This window comes from Vitis riparia, chromosome 3 (genome assembly GCF_004353265.1).
Source record: "Vitis riparia cultivar Riparia Gloire de Montpellier isolate 1030 chromosome 3, EGFV_Vit.rip_1.0, whole genome shotgun sequence".
NCBI classification, from domain to species: Eukaryota; Viridiplantae; Streptophyta; class Magnoliopsida; order Vitales; family Vitaceae; genus Vitis; species Vitis riparia.
Genome location: NC_048433.1, coordinates 11,056,044 through 11,079,272, shown reverse-complemented (window position 1 = coordinate 11,079,272; position 23,229 = coordinate 11,056,044). Strand labels below are relative to the sequence as shown.

At 38.3% G+C, this 23,229-nt stretch overlaps 1 protein-coding gene across 3 annotated transcripts in view; it reads right to left on the bottom strand.

The window, feature by feature from the left end:
* LOC117911093 (MADS-box protein JOINTLESS-like) overlaps positions 1-19,452 on the bottom strand; it is a 44,729-nt gene extending 25,277 nt beyond the window's left edge. Inside the window, exons 1-2 of one of the 3 annotated variants that reach the window (XM_034825279.1) lie at positions 19,337-19,452; positions 18,655-18,857 (exon numbers count right to left, since the gene is read on the bottom strand). In XM_034825279.1, coding sequence (XP_034681170.1) covers positions 18,655-18,836 — 182 coding nt within the window. In that variant the 5' untranslated portion in view covers positions 18,837-18,857; positions 19,337-19,452. Of the gene's footprint in view, positions 1-18,654; positions 18,858-18,965; positions 19,004-19,144; positions 19,260-19,336 lie in introns of those variants that run through there. The other 2 variants (XM_034825278.1, XM_034825280.1) reach the window with 2 other exon arrangements.
* Positions 19,453-23,229: the final 3,777 nt, after the last annotated feature.

Here is a 23,229-nt window from a genome sequence, read left to right as displayed (position 1 = left end):
TGACGAAGCGCTTTGCGAAGAGGCATCCAGGTATGTCGATCTTTGTTTTATTCCATTGGGGGGCCGGAATCTTTTTTTTTCTTCTCCTTCTTCTTTCGGACGGGTTACGTTGAATGAGGGGTTTTTCAGAGGTTCAGCTTCCGTGGTTAACGAAGAGGAGCAGACTCCGTTAAGCATCATTTTGGTTGACGGTAGCAATGGGGTGCTAGCCTTTAAAGGAGAGAAGCCAGTGGCTGGAGAAGGTGCGGGAGGAGAGTTTGAGGGGTTGCTTCAGGACCTGGATGGATGTCGTTGGGATGACAGCTGCCTGGCGAGGTTTAGTAAATTTTTGGGCTTCTCTACGGAAGGTTTTGAAGGCGAAATCCTGAATTTGCTCCTAAGGACTAAGAGAATAAGAAAGCAAAATTTGAAGAAGGGCTCGTTAGGGACCACTAAGTTTGACCGGGAGTTGAAAAAACTTGAGTGGTCTATTAATTATAATGAGGCGAGAAAGAAGAATTCTCTGGTTAGAGAAGGTGGGGTTAAAATCTTGATAGTTAGATGAAGCTAAAGATTCTATCCCGGAATGTCAGAGGGGCTAATGACAAAAATAAAAGGAAGGTAATTAAGGCCCTAATCAGGTCACAAAAAGTGGATGTGGTATGCTTGTAGGAGACCAAAATTTAAGAAATGTCCCAAGGGGTTATTCATAGTCTTGATGTGGGAAGATTCTTAGCTTAGGGAACTGTGAATGCAAGGGGGGCAGTTGGAGGGGTGGTGGCCTTCTGGGATAAGAGAGTGTTGGAGTTAGTAGGCCTAGAAGTGGGAATTTTCTCAATCTCATGTCGATTCAAGAACTACGAGGATGGGTTTATGTGGTTCTTTACGGGGATCTACGGACCTACTTTAAAAAAATATAAAGAACTTTTTTGGGAAGAGCTAGGTGCCATTCGAGGACTGTGGTCTGATCCTTGGTGCATCAGTGGGGACTTCAATGTTATTAGATTTTCTAGTGAACGTATTAGAGAAGGAAGATTGTCTGGTTCCACGAGAAGGTTTTCAAAGGTGTTAGATGAGTTGGCTTTAAGAGATTTGCCTCTTCAGGGGGGTCCTTATACGTGGAGTGGAAGGCTGAATGGCCAATCCAGGTCAAGAGTGGATCGCTTATTGATTTCGGAGGAATGGGAAAATCATTTTAGTAGGGTGTCTCAGTGCACACTCCCAAGGCCTGTGTCTGACCACTTCCCAATTCTGTTAGATGGGGGTGGGGTGAGGAGAGGTCAAATTCCTTTTCGTTTTGAGAATATGTGGTTGAAGGAGGAGGGCTTTAAGGAGCTTTTTAAGGGTTGGTGGCAAGGTTTTAATTACAGTGGGTCGTATAGCTTTGTCCTCTCAGAAAACTAAAGGCCTTAAAAGTTAAGCTGAAGAATTGGTGCATCGGTGGGGACTTCAATGTTATTAGATTTGCCAGTGAACGTAGTAGAGAAGGAAGATTGTCTGGTTCCATTAGAAGGTTTTCGAAGGTGTTAGATGAGTTGGCTTTAAGAGATTTGCCTCTTTAAGGGGGTCCTTATACATGGAGTGGAAGGCTGAATGGCCAATCCAGGTCAAGAGTGGATCGCTTCCTGATTTCTGAGGAATGGGAAAATCATTTTAGTGGGGTGACTCAGTGCACACTCCCAAGGCCTATGTCTGACCACTTCCCAATTCTGTTAGATGGGGGTGGGGTGAGGAGAGGTCCAATTCCTTTTTGTTTTGAGAATATGTGGTTGAAGGAGGAGGGCTTTAAGGAGCTTCTTAAGGGCTGGTGGCAAGGTTTTAATTACAGTGGGTCTTATAGCTTTGTCCTCTCAGAAAAACTAAAGGCCTTAAAAGTTAAGCTGAAGAATTGGAATAAGGAAGTCTTTGGTAAAGTGGGGGTAAACTTGAGGATGGCTTTGTACAAAGTTTCTTTGTGGGATGATCAGGAGAGGCAGAGAGCTCTAAACGAGCAGGAGTTAGAGGCTGGAAAGAAGGTCAGGGAGGACTTTAAAAAGTGGGCGATTATGGAGGAAATCTCGTGGAGGCAGAAATCAAGAGAAACATGATTGAAGGAAGGCGATAAGAACATAGGATTCTTTCATAAGATGGCAAATTCTAACAGTAGAAGGAATTGTTTGAAAAAGATTAAAGTTAATGGTAACTGGCTTTCAGAAGATCAAGAAATTCAAAGGGGAGTGGTGAGGGCCTATCAGGAACTGTTATCGGATCCTGGTGGCTGGCACCCGAGTATGAGCAGTATGGAGTTTGATAGAATTGGGAGTGAGAAGGCTGTCAGGTTGGAGGAGATGTTCTCCATGGAAGAGGTGTATCTGGCCCTCTCAGAGCTGAATGGGGACAAGGCTCCTGGCCCAGATGGATTCCCCATTACCTTCTGGCAATTTTGTTGGGAATTTGTTAAAGACGAAATAATGGGCTTCTTTAAGGATTTTTTTGAGAGGGGGGAATTTGTTAGAAGTCTAAACCCCACGTTCCTGGTTTTAGTCCCTAAGAAAGGCGGGGCTGATGATTTATGCGATTATAGACCCATCAACTTGGTGGGTGGTCTGTACAAGATTCTCGCCAAGGTCCTGGCTAATAAGTTGAAGAAGGTAGTGAGTAAAGTGGTGTCTCCTACCCAAAATGCCTTTGTTGAAGGAAGACAAATCCTTGATGCTGCATTAATTGCTAATGAGGCCATAGACTTGCTGCTGAAAGGGATGAAGCTGGTGTGTTATGCAAATTGGACCTAGAGAAGGCTTACGATCATATTAACTGGGACTTTCTGTTGACAGTGATGCAAAAAATGGGTTTTGGGGAGAAATGGGCTGGTTGGATCAGGTGGTGCATCTCCATTGCCTCTTTCTCGGTTTTGATTAATGGATCGCTTGCCGGTTTTTTCCAGAGCACTCGAGGGTTAAGGCAAGGGGACCCCATTTCCCCTTACTTGTTTGTTTTAGGTATGGAGGCCTTAAGCTGCCTCATTAACAGAGTAGTTAGGGGGGGCTTCCTGACCGGCTGCGGGTTAAGGGGTAGGGGTGGTAGTGGGATTCAAGTGTCTCACCTGTTGTTCGCGGATGATACGTTGGTTTTTTGTGAGCAGTTAGGGGGGGCTTCCTGACCGGCTGCAGGTTAAGGGGTAGGGGTGGCAGTGGGATTCAAGTGTCTCACCTGTTGTTCGCGGATGATACGTTGGTTTTTTGTGAGGACTCCCAAGATCAAATGGCTATTCTAAGCTGGCTTTTAATGTGGTTTGAAGCCATCTCTAGTCTGAGTGTCAATTTGAACAAGAGTGAAATTCTGTCGGTGGGAAAAGTTGAGAATGCTGAGGTTTTGGCTTCTGAAACTGGGATGCAAAGTGGGTTCTCTCCCCTCCACTTATTTGGGGCTACCTCTAGGTGCTCCTCATAAATCGGTGGCTGTATGGGATGGTGTAGAAGAAAGGATGAGGAAGAGACTCGCTTTGTGGAAGAGGTAGTTCATTTCCAAGGAGGGGAGAATCACTCTCATTCGGAGCACTTTGGCTAGCATGCTGATCTATCTTATGTCCTTGATGTGTATGCCAAGAGTTGTTAGATTGAGGCTTGAGAAAATCCAAAGGGACTTCCTTTGGGGTGGGGGTGCGTTGGAGAAGAGGCCTCATCTTGTAAAGTGGGATGTGGTTCGTTCTCATAAAATGAAGGGTGGTTTGGGGATTAGAAATTTTTCTATCCTCAATAGAGCCCTGTTGTGTAAATGGAGCTGGCGTTTTACAGCTGAAAGATAGTCTTTTTGGAAGCTTATTATCAATAGGAAGTACGGGGAAGAAAGAGGAGGGTGGATCTCTCGTGAGGTTAGGGAGGGCTATGGGATGGGGTTTTGGAAGGAAATTAGAAAGAAAGGCGTTCTGATGTTTAAAAACTTTTCCTTCACCGTAGGGGATGGTAGAAAAGTGAAATTTTGGAAGGACATTTGGTGTGGAAACATTCCTTTTTGTGAGGCTTTTCCTTCTTTGTTTGCCTTTGCGGTCTCTCAAGATGCGTGGGTAGCGGATTGCTGGGACTCTATGGGGGATGTGGGGGATGGTATCCTTGTTTCTCTAGACCCTTTAATGATTGGGAGATGGAGGCGGTGATGAGTCTCCTTTCGTTCCTTCAAGGAAAGAGGCTTTTTGTTAGGATGGAGGATAGAGTGTTGTGGAATGCTTCTAAGAATGGGATTTTCTCTGTAAAATCCCTTTACAATACTCTTGATTCTAGTAGTGCAGTCCCGTTTCCTTGGAGAATCATTTGGAGCCCTTGTGTGCCTACAAAGGTGGGTTTTTTTTGCTTGGGAAGTTTCTTGGGGGAAGGTTCTAACCCAATATCAACTCAGAAGGAGGGGCGGGATTTTAGCAAATAGGTGCTTCTTGTGTTGTGATGAAGAGGAAACAATAAACCACATCCTTATTCACTACCCTAAGGCAAGGGTGTTGTGGAATCTTGTGTTTTCGTTGTTTAGTGTCAATTGGGTCCTTCCGCTTACGATTAGAGACACTCTCCTTGGTCGGTCCGCTTCCTTTGTGGATAAGAAGCGAGGAAAGACTTGGCGGGTAGCTCCTCTCTGTTTATTTTGGACGGTTTGGAAAGAAAGAAATAGGATAGTTTTTTCTAATGAGGCTTTGTCGATCCAAAGATTGAAAAACTCCTTCACTTGTAATCTTTTCTCTTGGTCTAAGTCTTGTTTAGATGGAGAACCTCGTTCCTTATTTAACTTTGTTGATTGGTTGGGTTCTAATTGAGGGTTGGTGAGTGTTTGCTTTCTTGTGTTTTTGTTGAGGGGTTTCTCGTGTATACTCCCTGTATGTTTCGAGTTGCCTTCTTGCTCCCTTATTTTAATAAATTTTCTATGTTTTATCTATCAAAAAAAAAAAAAAAAATTCTTTGAATGACCCTGATCCCCTTCTGACCCATCGTAATTTATCAAACATTCAGGTTTCTTCAACTCTCAATCAAATCTAGAGGATTTCTATCATTTGCTCTTTTTTCTGGTTATCCTCTCAAATCGTTCTCTTCTTTCCCTCATTCTATTAAAAAGCTTCAAAATCTCACCTTCAAATCCCTCAGTGGGCATTCTCAAACAATGACAAAAATTTGTCAAATAACTGTACCTCCACGACTCCACATCCCCTCCTTCTTCCTCAACCCTTCCATCCCTCCCCTCTCTTATCGGGAAAGACCCCCCCCCATTGCCCTTCTCAAAAACCCTTTCTTTTGCCAACTACACACTCAAAGGATTTACAGAAAGCTCCTTTTCATTTTTCTTCAAATGACAACAGCGTCATGGCCCTCCTCTATGGTGATCAAAGCCCCCTCCACCCCAGAGAAAGGAGAAGAAGAAGAGTCTTGTCCCCAAACACAAACAAAAGAAGGTGAAAAGAAGGAGTACCTAGAAGCTTCCCCCATAAGGCACACGTCTGCTGGAGAAAAACTACCTGAAACCCTTTCTATCTCTTCAAAGCTCATTCTGCTAACCAAAAATTCTTCTACAAACCACTCCTTAGATACCATTCGAAAAACCGAAGCCCTACCCTTTTTTAAAGGCTCGTCCAAGAAAGCCCAATCTGGATTCGAAACCCGCTCCGCTCCTTTAATGGACTACCCCGCTTCCCAAAACGACTTGGGCCCTCTCCTCTCATTTTCCTTTAAAACACAGCCTAACCCATAACTTAAAAGGTTTGTAGGGCCTTCACAAAACAGGTATGTATTCCCTTGGGCCCGAACTGGATACAAAACTCGCTCCACTCCTTTACTGGACAATCCCGCCTCCTAAAACGACTTGGGCCCGCTCCTCTCATTTTCTTTTAAAGCATAACCCATTTTAGAACTTAAAAGGTTTGTAGGGCCTTCATGAAACAAGCCTGTATTCCCTTAGGCCTGAGCATCCACACAAACAGGCTTGAATCCATTAAACGCAGCTGACCCCCCTTTTTTACTTAAGCTCACCCCTTCACTCCCCTTTTCTCGATTTCCCTTCCCAAAGCCTGAAAAATTGTCAACGAAAACTGTCATCCCATCTCCATCACCTTTCTCTTTCCCCCTATTCTTTCTGACTGAACCTACCCCATCAATCTCTGCTGCACACCAAATATCCTTACCCATACCACTGTTGCTCCTCGCGCGTGAGCCCACATCCTACTCTTCCCTAACCTTTTCCCCCTCTCTCCCTTTCAACTTATTCATTGGCACCACTACAGAAATCCACGGCGACACCTCCCACGACAACTAGACTAATAATAATAAGAATTCACCACTAAATGCAAAGTCCCCAGAAAATCTTTCCCTCTGTCTTCACCAAAATTCTAGCCCATTGGAGCTGAGAAAACCTTTTTGTTTCTTCATCCACCTCAACAAAACCTCCATAGCAGTCACTAATTTTTTTAAACACTTCTCCACTCTAACATGAAGCAAGAAACCCACCACCTTCACCCACACTTCTTTTGTTGAACTTCCTAATCACAAGCATCCCGCCTCCTCACTCCATCTCTCTAAGTGCAACAATTTATCCTTATAGCGGTGTGTCCCCTTCTTTAACACTCTCTCTGCCTCCTCCTCATCTTCAAACTCCAGCAAAAAGAAAGCTCCTCCCAACTTCAAAACTTTCATGCCTTTCTTAAGATTCCAGAAGTACTCCCCCCATTTCCTAAAAGAGGCCATCTCCCACTCCACCACCAACCCAAAACCCTATCTACTAACTAAGCACCGACCTAACACGTCCTCCCTACAACTCTCTACCTTCAAACTGTAGCCATAACGCATCTCCTATCCTTCTAGCCGGCTCCCTATCAACATCCACAAAAGCCTTTTTCTCATCCTCCACAGTTTTTCCAAGGCACTTCTTGGCCTTGCCTTCTTTTGTCACTACTTTCGTCTTTGATTCAGCTCGGGAAGCTGCCACTTCAGTCTTTGCTTCAGCTTAAGTAACTACCCCTAAAGCTTAGTTTCTCAGCGAGAATGGCCCATCCCCCTAGCAATCCCTTTCCTTCAAGGAAAACTAAGCAAAATCTCTTAGTCTCTAAATCGATGAAAGAACATAAGACGTGTCACCCCGCCCCGTTTACACGCCTAACTGGTCTGAACTTTCTTCCTTCTTCTTCCTAAACTTTTACCATCCTTCCTTCCTTCTCCTCCCTACAACATTCTTCAAATCCTTCCAAAAGGTTTCTTAAACTTAAATCTCCAAACCGGATCTAAGAGGAAGACCTCTACTCCTCTCCACAATGGTACCTTTTAGCTTCCTTCGGACTTCCTCTACCGAAACTTTGAATGACTTCAACTCTATCACAATCCAACACTTTCCCTCTCATTTCATCTCTCAAACAACATATTTAGGCAGAGTACAAATAATACTATAGAAAGCTCCACGAGCAGCTTCAATCTTAGATTCTAAAATGTACTATTCTTCTAGAATTTGATACTTAAGATTTGAAAATCTAATTTTGGAGGTTTAAAATTGTTGATCAAGGAAAATATAGTGAAAAGATTGGCCTCAATATATCACTTGAATCAATTATGTGAAGGATGCTTACTTAGAAAACATCCCTAAAAAGGTTTTTCAAATGAAGCAATGACAAGAGCAAAGGACCTTAAAGCTCATTCATTAGATGTATGCAACCCAATTCATCCAACACTTTTGGTAAGAAGAAACATTTTTTTACTTTTTATTAATGATTTTAGAAGAAAAACATGAGTAAATTTTTTCAACCAAAAATCTTAAGCATTTAATGCTTTTAAGGAATCTAAAACACTTGTAGAAAAGGAAACTGACTATAATATAAAGACATTGAGATGTGATAAAGGAGTTAAATTGACATTAAAATAATTTGAAGAATATTGTGAAAATCATGAGATTTGTCAACCTTTAACAATTCCATAATCTCCACAACAAAGTGATGTAGTTGAAAGAAAAATAAAACTATTCTTGACATGTCTCAAAGCATATTGAAAAATAAGAAGATGACTAAAGAATTTCACGCTAAAGTGGTTTATTATTTATATCATTTTCCTAATTGAAGTGTAAGGAATAAAACATCATAACAAGCTTGAAATGAAAGAAAGTCGAGTATTTCACATTTGAGAGCATTTGAGGGTATTGCATATGCTCATGTTCTAGATCAAAAGCAACTTACATCAAATGACAAGAGCGTCAAAATATTTTCATTGATTATGACTAAAGCTCCAAAGACTACAAGTTATATAATCCAAACAATGGAAATTTTAGTATTAGTTGAGATATCAAGTTTAATGAAAATGAAACATAAAATTAAGGTGCTCAAGAAGATAACTATGATATTCCTCCCCTCTATGAAGAAGAAGAATAAATTAGAGAAAGCTTGCAAGATATTGTTACTCCTCCATCAACACCTCCATTATTGAAGTTCTAACAACATTATCTTCATTGAAAAACTCAAACAAAAGGACAACACATTTTGGAAGTTTACAAGAGATTTATGAGGTAACAAAAAATCAAAACAATCTAATCCTCTTTTGTCTTTTTGCAAATTGTGAACCAATGTTTTTTGAAAAAACAATTCAAAATAAAATATGAAAAGAGGCTATGGACGAGAAAATAAAAACAATAAAGACGAATGTCAATGAGAAATAATACCTCTTCCAAAAGGGAAAAAGGCAATTAGAATAAGACGAATATAAGAGACATAGAAGAATGTAAAAGGAGAAGTAGATAGATACAAAGAAAAATTGGTGGCTAAGAGTCATGAGCAATAACAAGGCATTGATTATGCAAACAAGAAATCATTTATTGCAATGTACAAAAAAAATCCTAATTTCCTTGATTGAAGCATGCTCATCAATGCAAGATATTATTTTAGTGAAAGATGAAGCGCAATCAAAATTTTCAAAGTTTTAAGATCAAATTGTGGATATGTTTACAAAGCTTCTCAAGTTTAAAAATTTTAGAAGACTAAGGATGCTACTTGGAATTATAGATCAAGTTTAAGGGAACATGTTGGAAAGTTAAACTTGATTTAGAAAGCTTCTAAATATTATAATTAGATTTACTTTCTAAAAGTCAAAGAAAACATTTTATTTTGAGTAGTTGATTTAGTTTCTATATTTAAGTAGTTGAGTACTAAAAGATTTCTATATTTTATTAATAAGAGTTTTTATATTTTTGCTGTTACAAGTTTCTACTTTGTTAAGTGTGAATAAATGAAAGAGAGTGAGAGTGAACACGTGAGCGAAGGCGAGGAAGGGGAGAGTCGAGCGGAGAATCGTGGGAAGAGGAAGGGAAGCAGATTTGTGGTGGAATCAAAGGTGTTCGAGGTAGAAGCCAAGGAGAGAAAAGACAAGATCCAAGTTATCATCTTTGAAAGCAAGGGAGAGTTACTGTCTTGGGTCCTCCTAGGGCCGACGAGTGTAGGGTGGTTCACAGAAGGGTTGATTCAGTGCATAAGGGATGGGAAAGAAGGAAGATGGGAGAAGGGTTGGAAGGAAAAAGGGAGGAATTACTCTTTGGTGAGAGAGGTCAACAAGGCTGGGTGTTTCATCCGTCTAGGGGTGACTAATATGGAGAATAGGAGATTTAGTATTTGTATTCCAAAAGGTAAGGGGGAGAAGGGGGTATGGGCTTCTATGGTGGAGTCCTTACGGAATGTGGGACTTTGGTTCGAAAAGAAGGAAACCGACCAAGAAGTAAGGGTCTCAGGCAAGTCATATGTGGAGGTTGTAAAGGGTGCGAAGTGCAGGGATGCCACAAGGGTCAGAGTGGAGGTAAAGGGAGAGGAAATAAGGAGAAATGTGAGTAGATTGGAGCATTGCTTGGTAGGAAAGGGGAACCTTAGATCAGCAGGAGAAGAAGACTTGGAGAGATTAAGGTGGTCAGTGGCAAGAGCGTGGGGGTTGAAAGGTAAATTAGGCATGGCTAGACTGGGTAAGGGTTGTGTTATTCTGGAGTTTGAGATTGTGGAGGAAGCTATGAGGGTTCTAGCCATAGGGGAGAGATCAGTGGGAGGGATTCAGCTAGGGTTGGAGCAGTGGAGCCCGAAATTTGGATATTCTTCAAAGGGTGAAGCTAGGAAAGAAGCTTGGGTAAGGATTCTAGGTCTCCCAATTTCGCTATGGGTTCCGTCAATTCTGAGGAGAGTGGGGGAAGTGTGCTGCGGGTTCTTAGGCATTGACGCCCTAACAGAAAGGAAGGAGGAACTGGAGTGGGCTAGGGTTCTGATAAAATTGAATGAGGAGGATTTGCCGAGTACGTTGGAGATCGGGGTTGAGGGGGAGGTATACGCCTTGTCTCTATGGTGGGAGATCTTGCCATCGCTGAGGAAGAAATAAGGGGACGACCGAGACGGATATAGGCGGCATAATGGGGAGGTTAGGGGTGATGAAGATACACGCGCGGGGTTGCGTGTGGGAGAAACATTGATCGCTTGGCCCAAGGCGTAGTGCTAGATAGATGATGCGATGGGAGAGCAAGTAGGAGGTGAGGGTAGAGATGAGTTTGAAAATGGGGCCCATCTCGGGCAGGTGACCCAGCATAGTTCAGGATCCGCGGGTGATGGGCTAAGTTTGTTTGGCCCGGGTATAAGTCCTGTGGGCTTGAAGCTGTATATGGGCCATCTATGCAAGGCCCGTCACTTTCTAAGGGGGCTGAGTTTGTTGCAGTAGGGCCAATGTGTGGGTCGTCTGAGGGGCGAGCCTCCGATGAGCTGGAGATTTTGTCTCATAGGCCTACAATCATGCTTGGGGGTTGTCCGGGGCCTTCTCAGGCCCAACTCCATGATAGAGGCGATGCAGCCGGTCTGGGCCTTAATCTGTAAATGGACTTCATAAAATGCCAAGAGAAGGAGGTAAGCGGGAAGTAGCAGCCGATAGTTCAGAGTTCAATGGTAGAGTGTGCGATAGTGGAAGAAGCCTCAAGGTAAGGGTCTGACTCAAATTTGTGGGATTTAAGGGTTGCAGGGTCCTCTTATTCCTCTTCTATTCTTTTTGGTCAGACTCCGGAGGGGGAGTTTTACGACCACTCTGGGGAGATGAGGGAGAACCTTCAGGAAGGAAACATGCTGAAATTGGCAGCTGCAGGGGGGTCTACAGTGAGTGGAGAGGGCTACTGGGACTTGATTGAGGTCAATTGTGCCGCAATAAAGGTTCAAAATCCGGAGTGGAATCCAGTTCAGGCTGGGTCCCAGGATCTCAGGGGTGAGAAAGAGATTAATTGGGAGGAGAGTAGCCTGGCCAAATTTAGTAAGTTTTTGGGATTTTCAACAGAAGGCCTGGAAAAGGAAATCCTGGGCTTTTTGTCCAAGATTAGAAAAAACGGGAAAGGATACATAGCAAAGGGATGTTGGAGAAATTAAAATTCGAAAGGGAGCTCAAGAGGTTGGAGTGTTCAATCAAATACAAGGGGAGTGTCAAGAAGAACAGTCATCTAAAGGGTAGACAGGGACAATTAATGATTGTTTAATGAATCTCAAACTTTTGAGTTGGAATGTGAGGGGAGTAAACGACATTAATAAAAGAAGGATAATTAAGTCTTTTGTTAGAAAACAGAAGGTGGACTTGCTATGTATCTAGGAGACAAAAATTCAATTAATGATTAAAGGGGTAGTGAAAAGTTTAGGGGTGGGGAGATTTTTAGACTGGAGAGCTTTAGAAGCTGTTGGATCAGCTAGAGGTGTGTTGATCTGCTGGGACAAAAGGTCCTTAGAAATATTGGAGTGGGAGGAGGTTCAATTTTCAATTTCTTCTAAATTCAGAAATGTGGAAAATGGGGTAGTCTGGGTGTTTACGGGTGTTTATGGCCCTTTCACCAAAGAGGATAGGGAGTGTCTTTGGGAAGAATTTAGGGCAATCAGAGGAATTTGGGGAGAACCCTAGTGTGTAGGGGGAGATTTTAATATTATTCTATCCCAAGGGGAAAGAAGCAGGCAAGGGAGGGTTACCTAAACTATGAGGAGGTTTGCTCAGGTTATGGATGACCTAGAGCTTGTTGACTTTCCCCTACAAGGAGGATCCTTTACTTGGAATGGAGGGCTTCATAATCAAGCCTGGGCTAGGTTAGACAGATTTATGGTTTCTTCCAGCTGGCTCGATCAGTTCAGCAATGTGATCCAGAAGAGACTACCTCGGCCTATTTCGGATCATTTTCCAATTCTAATCAAGGGGGGTGGCATAAGAAGAGGTCCTTCACCTTTTAAGTTCGAGAATATGTGGTTGAAAGTGGAAGGGTTTAAAGACCTCATGCGGAGTTGGTGGCAGGGGATGTCGATCAGTGGAAGGGCTAGCTATAAGTTGGCTACAAAATTGAAGGTGATTAAACAGAATTTAAAAAGCTAGAATAGGGAGATATTTGGGAGCTTGGAGAGTAATAAATTGGTTGCTTTACAACAAGTGGAATACTGGGATCAAGTGGAAAACAAGAGGAGACTGATAGAGGAGAAAACCTCCATTAAAAAAGAAGCAAAAGAAGGATATGCTAAGTGGGTTAATTTGGAGGAGATACATTGGAGACAGTTATCAAGGGAGTTATGGCTAAGAGAAAGTAATAGAAATACGGGTTATTTTCATCGAATGGCAAATGCACACCGAAGGAGGAATACCATGGATAGAATAAAAGTCAATGGGGTTTGGCTGTCAGAGGAGCAAGAAGTAAGGACAGGAATAGTAGACGCCTTTCAACAGTTACTAACGAAAGACTCAGAGTGGAAGGCGGATATAGGGGGGTTATTTTTGAATCAGATTAGTCAGCAAGAAGCGGATACCTTGGAGCTTCCCTTCATGGAAGAGGAAGTCCATTCGGCCCTAATGGACATGAATGGGGACAAGGCTCCAGGTCCGGATGGCTTCACGGTGGCTTTTTGGTAATACTACTGGGAGTTTGTGAAAGAGGAGGTTTTAGAGATGTTCAAGGAGTTCCATGAGCAAAACGCCTTTCTCAAGAGCCTCAATAACACGTTTCTAGTTCTTTTACCAAAAAAAGGAGGAGGGGAGGAGCTGAGGGATTTCAGGCTTATCAGCCTCTTGGGCGGGCTGTACAAACTTTTGGCCAAGGTGCTGGCCAATAGGATTAAAAATGTGATTAGTAGAGTGGTTTCCTTATATCAGAATGCTTTCGTCATGAGCAGGCAGATTTTGAATGCATCTTTAATTGCAAATGAGGTGATCGACTCATGGCAACAAAAAGGAGAGAAAAACCCAATCTGCAAATTGGATATTGAAAAGGCATATGACAGCGTTAATTGGCAGTTCTTGATGAGGGTTTTGCAAAAAATGGGGTTCGGGACTAAGTGGAGGGATTGGATATGGAGTTGTATCTCAACTGCTAAATTTTCAGTATTAGTCAATGGAGAGCCAACTGGGTTTTTTCTAGCTCAAAGGGGCTACGGCAAGGTGACCCTATATCCCCATATCTGTTTGTCATGGGAATGGAGGTTCTGAGTGCCCTTATTCAGAGGGTTGTGGAAGGGGGCTTCATTTCCGGGTGCAATATTCAGAGGGGCAGTGGACAGGTTGTTAATATTTCCCATCTTCTCTTTGCGGATGACACAATAGTTTTTTGTAAGGCTAGGAAAGAAGACATAACCTACTTGAGTTGGATTTTATGTTGGTTTAAAGCCGTCTCAGGGCTGAGGATAAATCTGGCTAAAAGCGAAATTATTCCAGTAAGGGAGATGGAAGAGATCCTTGAGATGGTTGTGGAGTTGGGATGCAAGGTACGTCAACTGCCATCAACTTACCTGGGGCTGCCCTTGGGTGTGTCCAATAAAGCCTCTTGTGTGTGGGATGGGGTGGAAGAAAGGATGAGGTGAAAATTGGCCATTTGGAAACGGCAATACATCTCCAAGGGCGGAAGAATCACCCTCATAAAGAGTACTTTGGTTAGCATGCCTTTATATCAATTGCCCCTCTTCTATATGCCTAGGACAGTGGCAAGAAGGCTAGAAAAGCTGCAAAGAGATTTTTGTGGGGAGGGGGAAGTACAGAAAGAAAAGCCCACCTAGTCTATTGGGAGAGGGTGTGTGTGGGTAAGGATAAGGGGGGGGGGGGGCTTGGTTTGAGGAAGTTAGTCCCCTTGAACAAAGCTTTGCTTGGAAAATGGGTGTGGAGATTCGCTCGGGCCAAGGACAAGATGTGGAAGCAAGTTCTTGTGGCAAAATATGGGCAAGAGGAATTTGGGTGGAGGATTAAGAAGGCAAATGGGGCGTTTGGTGTTGAGGTTTGGAAGGAGATCCTGAAGGAAGCTGATTGGTGTTGGGATAATATGACTTTTAAGATGGGAAAAGGCACTAGAATTAGGTTTTGGACTGATCCTTAGTGTGGGGATGTGGAGCTATCTCTGAGATTCCCTCAACTCTTTGCTGCGGTTACCCAAAGGAACGCCACAGTAGGGGATATGTGGGACCAGAATTCTGGTCAAGGAGGTTGGAATCTAAGGTTTATTAGAGGATTCAACGATTGGGAGTTGGACATGGTAGGCAAATTACTCCAAATCTTAAGGAGTCAAAGAATCACCTTGGAGGAGGACTCGGTATTTTGGAAGGGAGGAAAAAATGGGATGTTTGGCGTTAAGGAAGCGTATGGTTTGATGATCAGCCCTAGTGTCTTCATGTTTCCCACAAATGGCATTTGGGTGGAGAACGTTCCTACTAATTAGCGTTCTTTGCGTGGGAAGCTACTTGGGGGAGGGTTCTTATCCTTGATAGGCTTCAAAAGAGAGGATGGCAGTTTCCTAATTGTTGTTATTTATGTGGTAGTGAAGAGGAAAATGTAAATCATCTGCTTATTCATTGTACAGTGGCTAGAGTGTTGTGGGAGATTGTCCTTGGTTTGTTTGGTGCCCAGTGGGTCTTTCCAGAAACTGTAAAAGAGGTGGTTCTTAACTGGAAGGGTTCTTTTGTGGGTAAAAAGAGGGAGAAAATTTGGAGATCCATTCCATTATTTATTTTTTGGACGGTTTGGAAGGAGAGGAATAGGTTAGCATTCAGGGGGGGGGGGGGGGGGGGGGGGGGGGAGTTAGCTATTCAGAAAATTAAGAATTCTTTTGTTTGTAATGTGTGGGGGTGGGCCTCGCTTCCTTATAGGTTTCTTGGAGTGGTTAGCCTCCAATTAAGGGTAGGTGGGTTTTTTTGTCCCTTTTGTCTTTTGTTGAGAGGCCCTCGTCGCCTCGTATACTCCCTGTATGCTATGCGGCATTTTGCCTTTTGCTAATATATGTGTTTACTTATAAAAAAAAGTGTGAATATCTACAATGTAATTTTTGAATACGAGTGGTGAAAGACAACAATTGTGGTGCCATGCCTAATTTTTATGACATTTTTTCAAATAACTTCTCTATGAAATCTTGGATAATTGTGACAAGTGGCTACTCCATCAACTGATTCACATGTGACAGTAGTAGTGTCCCTTTTTGCATCTATATGGTATTTTAAGAGTTTCAAAAAGCAACTGAAATTTTAATAGATGCAGAAAAGGAACCCCTTCTTTTGTTGTTAACAGCTAGCAGATCAAAGTTTTCTGGGTAAGCAAAGAAGTTTGTAATAAGAACAAAGACACACAGCATGCTAATTACTTCTTAATGCTCTAAAAAGTGTAATAAGTCAGAAAAGATAAAGAGTGGTTGCCGTAGTGTAGGAGTTTTGGATTGGCAATACTTAACAAAAGATCATGTAGAAGAGCTTTCAGCAAAACAGTTGTTATCGCATGTATGTTTTGGAATATATCTAGTAGGTTTGAGCTGCCAACAAAAACAACATTTGGAAGAGCAAGCATGAATGATTGTTACTGAACAACGGCAAAGTTGAAGGACAGCATCATCCCCTTTGATCAGATTTTCTAATTTATTATAAAGACAGGGTTTCGAGGGTACAGATTGTTGGTATAACAGCTGAAAGGACGACTAATCGATTACCTCTTTTGCCATAGGGATGCTGAAGGAATTTGAGCTCCCAAGTACTCTAGATCAAGTTCATGCAACTCTTCACAAACTAATTTTTATCAAGTACATGTTCTTAAAAGATTTTCTTGATGCCATCACTCTAAACTATGTGGATATGCTATTCAAGTTTGATGGAGATGTGAGTGAGAAATATTTTTCAAGGCAAGGAAGAATGAAGAAATTTTGGGGTTATAATCCAAAGTATTGGTTTAGGAGAAAGAAATTAAGATGAGTAAACTAGAAGAACAGAAAATGAAGCTAGGGCATGCATAGTTTTGGCTATAATGACATACAAGTGATGAAGCCCTTTGGGATAAATATTGAAATGGAAGTCACAGACTGTGATGACTTAATGACTGATCAGATAACAGAAGCAGCCAAGTTTGGCATGATTTTATGGATTTTGAGAATGACTTTGTGACTGATCAGGTAACAGAATCAGCCAAGCTTGGCATGATTTTCTGGATTTGAGGTTTCCTGCAATAGCTGTATGCTTCAATACAAAGTGATTACTAGAAGCTTAATGATTAAAATCATAAAACTATTACCAAGTTATTTTCTCAAGAACTTTATATTATTTATTAGAGACTGTTAACAAGCTCATTAATCATCAGTTGTTAGAGTGCTGTACACACATGATTTTGATGGTCTATATAGTTTCTCAATACAGTTTACAGAATGGTAGTACTCTATGTTGTCCTTTTGTATAAATTTCTTAAAATCTAAATGAAAATATTCATCATTGTTTGAAAATTTTGGTTCATAACTAAATAAGGGGAAGAAAAGGAAAATGAAAGAGGAACAGAAACAAAGAAAGAGGAGATTATTCCTTTATCTTTCTTTGTTTGTGTAAGCAGGTATTTCCGCATATATACCTTATGCTAATTAACTATGGTGCTTAACTTGTCTAGGGAAAATTTTCCCTTCAAATTTGAGTTGAACTTCTTTTCTGAATTTCTTCACTCATCAACTAAACAACAAGAGTTTAGGAAAGCTTCAAACTTCCCGTTACCTTCACAAATCTTCTCTGCTAAGTCAACCAAATGAGAAAAGACAAGCAATTAAACTTAACAAATGGCACCTAAGCTTTTAGCACACTCCAGTCCATATATACACACAACAAACATGCATGTAATTGAATATATGCAGTACTTGTCGTCTGATTTTGTTTTAAACTGATTTTTCCATGCATGTGTGGCCAAATTTTGAATCTATTTTCAGTATTTTCAGTACAATGAAGTAATGAGATTTAATGCAATGAATCCGTTGTAATCTCACTGTTGAGCATTTGTAGTACTTTCTCTTTTGTCGGAGACTACCCTTACAAAAAACTGAGAGAGTTGTAAATGTTCATAAATGTATATATCTTTTCTCCATGTGGTAGATCGCCTTGGATGTAAAACTCCTTTTTCAAAGCCCTACAGCATCTAATATGGCATTGATTTCCCAAGCTTTTACCTCTCACAGTGCTCAAACTCAGATTAGGTTCATACTAAAATAATAGGTTTCTTAAAGTCAAGTCAAATCCAAGCTAATCATGGGACCAATATTTCAATGAACCTGTCTATTTTCCAAAACCTAATATTGAATTGTAAACAAATCTATAGCTATATGAACTTAGGCCTATGAAAAATATTGGAATCAATAACTCCAACAGATCATCAAACAAATTCCATGCCCAAATCAAATTATATATACATATGAATCAATGCAGAATATGTTATTAAAAACATGGTCATTTATGTCATAATTTGGCGTTATGTCCTCCTTTAATTTATGCAGTGCACGCATGTTTTCTTGTGATTTTAGCTTAGCCAACTAATAATTCTGTGACATCTACCCAACAAAGGATGCTCTTTCAAGCTCCATCTGTCTCCCTAAATATCCCTCTTATTCCTTACAAAATCATCTTAATGATTGTCAGTAGGAAGAAAACCAGCACCTCGTCAAAATGAAGGACAGTACACAAAACACAAAGATGATAATTAGAAAAAAAAAAAAAAAAAACATATCTTCAGTCTAGAATAATTAGATATATGCCTAATTTAATTAAAAGCTGGAAGAAACCTCAATTATTGATTATGATTAATTATTAAGGAATATTAATTCATAGCATGTGATCCACAAATCATATATTATCACATGCTTACAGTTGGCAAGAAAGAGAACCACTGTGTAAGGAAAACTGAAAGATCTGAAAAAGTTTGAGCCTTCAAATGAACCCAAGAACAATGTATCAAACACTGCCCTAAGCTAAATAAAATTTCACAGAAAACGTACCATGTATAGTTATTTTCCTATGTGTATATCTAGGAAAGAAAATTATACATTATTATTTCTTGGTTGTAAAGCTTTGGTTGTAAAGATTGGTTGTAAAACATGAGGGGAAATTAAGCTAAGCAGAAGACAATCATGATAGCACAATCACCATAACAAGCAGCCACATCATAGAGAATGATGTTGAACTTAATTTTTTTATTCGAAACACATAACACAGTGAAAAATAGTAGAATACTCTCCACTCTGAGAAAATAATTCAGACAGTACTGTGCATTTGGGAGGGTATCCATTTGTTTATTAGATTTGATGATGCTTTTCCAAATGCATAGGAAAAATAGGGTTTGAGCTTGATTCAAAAAAAATAGTGAACAAATAAAGAAAAGGTACTAGGATTGCCTGCAAAATGCACTGAGATTCATATATCTATGTATAAAAAGAAGGAATGGGAGAGATGAGAAAACTAACCTTGAGCTTGAATACTCAAAGAGCTTTCCTGCTGCTGAGAAGACAATAAGCTCTATCTCGGCATCACACAGTGTCGAGAGCTCCAGTGCTTTCTTAAAAAGCCCTCTTCTCCTCTTTGAGAAGGTCACTTGCCTTGCTGCTGTGTTGTCAATCTTCTTGATCTGAATCTTCTGCCTCGGCATTGGAAAATTTTCAACCACACCCTTCACGGAAAAAATCAACACAACTCCGTATCAGACCAAAGAACCATTTTACTCCTTATATGTAGAGAGAGAGAGAGAGAGAGAGCAAATAAGGAAAAAAAATCAGACCCTTCACAGATCAAACTGGTACTTCAAAGAGACTTCAATAGAGGGAGAGAGAAAGAAATGGGGGTTTGGAAAGAGAGAAAAAAAAATGTGGGTGTGAGATAAGAGAAAAAATAAACAAACGACCATACATGAAAAGAGAGAAGCACATTTCCAAATTAAGCAAAGAATCTAAAACCGACCCTAAAGAGAGAAAAAGAAAGCCAAAGATATGACATGGATGAGAAACCAAGGTTGAAGGAGCCAGGCGGTAGCTGAAGGAAAATGAAAAATCCTAGCAATATTCCAAAGACATTGGGCTGATCAGCACTGCAATTTTCACAGATGGAGCTAGCATAGTGGATTGGCTATCTAGATTTGCATTCCATTTTTACCTTTCTACGTTGCTTCCAGTTCTGTGGACAGGTCACAAACCCCACGCTCCCAGCCACCAATTGTTTGGAAGAGAGAAAAAGAAAGATAGAGAAAGAGCAGTGACCACTGTTGGAGAAGAGAAAATTCCTTTTTATGGCCAAACGCAGGGTCTCTCCTCCTTTTACTTTCTCTCATATGTATGGTCCTTGTTGTGAAGTAATATTTGACAACAGCATTAAATCTAGTATTTGCCCTTATATGCCCATACCCTTTTCTTTCCTTTTTTAAATCATACAGAAATTATCCACCAACATAAAGTAGTTTTAAGCATCCAACCCTTTTGTTATTACCTAAATCTCAACTTTTTATAACTTTATAGCATTAGTACAATAAAATATTAAATTCTATATATAATAATTTGGAGGTACTATATAATAAAATTTTATTGTACTTTATTTTTTTAAAATTCAACATCTTTTTTTCTCAATGCTTTATTTCCTAAAAAATTGTATGTTAATCAAATTTGTAAAATATTGTACTTTATTTTTTCAAAAATTCAACATCTTTTTTTCTCAATGCTTTATTTCCTAAAAAATTGTATATTAATCAAATTTGATTAAGCAAATTATTGAGTGGATTAAGAGGGTTACTGAAAATAATTTGGTTTTAGACTTTAAGTTGTTTATTTTTCTACTTTTTCATAATTTATTATAAATTTTTTATTAAATAAAAAAATAAAAATATTTTACTTTTTTATTTAAATAAAAAATAATATATTGTGTTTTTTTTTTACTTTTTAATATTTAATAAAAATAAAATATTATAAAAACAAACAAACTAATACTTAATGTTATTAAATACTATTTAGTTTTAAATTCTATTTATAACTAAGTAAAAAAAAAAAAACAAACAAATGCCACCTAAGAGTTGTAAATTTCTTATTTTTTCAAGAATCTTCTTTTAATTGTCATTTTTTTTATCATTATGGTCATATAGTATGAAATTTATGTGATATATGCTAAAATGGTAACAATAGGTAGATTTTGAAGGATAATTAAATAGTGTTAATGACGTTTTTATGCTAATTTTTATATGAAAAGTACATCATTATTTTTACCATAAAAATATTTTGATACATGGTATGCAATTTTCTCTTTTTTGGATTCAAATTGAAAAAAAAAATATTAAGTCCATTAAAATAATAATATTAAAGGATATAACTAAAACTTTATATTTTCATAATATTATATATAGTAGCTTGTCAATTTTCGAAGTTATATTAATTTAAACGATAATCTTATGATACTAATTTGATATTATACTAAATTTTAATATAAAAAATCATTAAATAGGAACTTAATATTATAAAATATAAATTTCAAACAGTTATTTAAAAATAATTAATATTTCATGCATTTTTTTTTTATCAAATATAGTACCTTTGACCATTTAACTACTATATTTTAATAATATAAGTACTACTTTTGATTATTTTAGATACTCTTTTTAACATGTGAGTGCATAAAATTTAAATTATTTTCATAGGATTATTATTTTATAATTATTTTTATGTAAGAGCGTGAAAATATTTTTTTTTCTAATTTATTAAATAAAAGTAAAAAAATAATAATATTTAAAAATGAGAGCTAAATGTTAAAAAAAGAAAAAAGAAAAAAAAGGAAGAGGCTATACCAAATAATAGAAAATAAAACTTTTTTTAAGGAAACTTTAGGGCTGAGGTGGCATACAAAATGCTTCAAACACTATGTTAGTTTATTCGATTCTAACACCATTTTTAATTTAACGTCCAAAATGACAATTCCTTTTTTCTATTAGTTTTTCCTACTACGAAAACAATAAGAAAACAAATTATAACTTTAAGAAATGAAGAATGACATTAATTAGCAATAAAACACTAAAAAAAGTGTTCAAAAAAGAATTTTAACAATAACCTCATAATGATATAACTAAAACTTTATATTTTCATAATATTATATATAGTAGCTTGTCAATCTTCGAAGTTATATTAATTTAAACAATAATCTTATGATACTAATTTGATATTATACTAAATTTTAATATAAAAAAAATCATTAAATAGGAACTTAAGATTAAAAAATATAAATTTCAAATAGTTATTTAAAAATAATTAATATTTCATATATTTTTTATCAAATGTAATATATTTGACCATTTAACTACTATATTTTAATAATATAAATACTACTTTTGATCATTTTAAATACTATTTTTAACATGTGAGCGCATAAAATTTAAATTGTTTTCATAGGATTATTATTTTATAATTATTTTTATGTAAGAGCATGAAAATATATATTTTTCTAATTTATTAAATAAAAGTAAAAAATAATAATATTTAAAAATGAGAGCTAAATGTTAAAAAAAAAAAAAGATTATACCAAATAATAGAAAATAAAAGTTTTTTTAAGGAAACTTTAGGGCTGGTGTGGCATACAAAATGCTTCAAATACTATCTTAGTATATCCTATTCTAACACCATTTTTAACTTAACGTCCGAATCCCACATTTGGTAACCTAGGACAGGTGGTGGGACCCACGTTCAAACCCAAGTTACAAAGATGAGTAGTTAAAAGTTAATAAAATATTGTGTTTATGTGATGTTTATTTTATGCTAAAAAATATCGTCATCCCACATTTAGGAACCTAGTACAAGGGGTGGGACCCATGTCCAAACCCAGGTTGAATGATTACTTCGTAGTTAAGTTAAAAATTTTAAAATTTTCATTTTTTTGGTCTTTTTTTATTATGGAAGTGTGCTTTTCCTTCAATTAACCGTGCCACGTTACAGCAGTGAAACATCAATGGCAGCGTTGTACCCTCGTACTTGTGATGTCCCCCACTCGTTTAATTTCTCGTGATGCGAAAAATTGGGGGAAGAAGTGGCCTGTGGGCAGAAAATATCTGGTGTGTTTAGGGTTTTGGAGCGGCGGTCTTCTGATCAATCCCATCATGCATTCGTCATTCAGTCGTTGTGGGATTAGCAAAATCAGAGTCATCATCCCTTCTCGCTCTTCCTCTAATCAGGTAGGTATGATATGATCTATCATTCAATGCCTCTATGGACATGGAGGAAAGTTTATTTTTCAATGATTATAAATATCAACTTGATTTTAGAATTTTAAACACCAACTTTATTGGTTCGGTTTCTTATTGTAAATAAATCTCCATCCATATTCTAATATCTAATATTTAATAAACTTTTTTAATGACTTTATTAAGATAATTTATTATTCCAATCAATTTAAAATATATTTATAATATTTTTTATTTAAAAATTTAAATATATTTTGAATTAGGACAAACAGGTAGTATCAATTTTGTTCCAAATATTCATATTCCATCCAACCGATAACAAAAATCTTCCTTTTATTATGATATGTGTCATTTTCAAATCAATATTATTTATATAAAAAAAAATTAAATATTTTTTAAGCCTAAAATTGAATGGAGCAAATTCGATTATTTTTTCTTATGTTCCTTCCATCCTTGAAGCCGACCGTTTATAAAAAAAACTTAATTTGATTATTTATTTATTTTTGGAAAGTCCAAGCATATGTGTGGATCTCCCATTTCTACTCATCCGCTTCCACTCGACCGCGAACTCGTTTTTTATTTAAAAATGACTTAGAGTCATCATTTATTTTTGTTTTATTTTTAAAAGATAAACAAAATAAGAAAGAAAATCCTAAATTTGACTATTTATTTGGAAAAGACAGTTTGTGAGAAACCAAATACAGGTTCGATGTCAAGTTACTTATTAGGAAGGTATGGTAAAGACCATAGCACCCCTCTAAATCCCTAAAAACGAGTTTCTACTAAATAAGGTCAGGTAGATGTGGCAATTGATGAGGAAGTCAATGGATACCGGTGA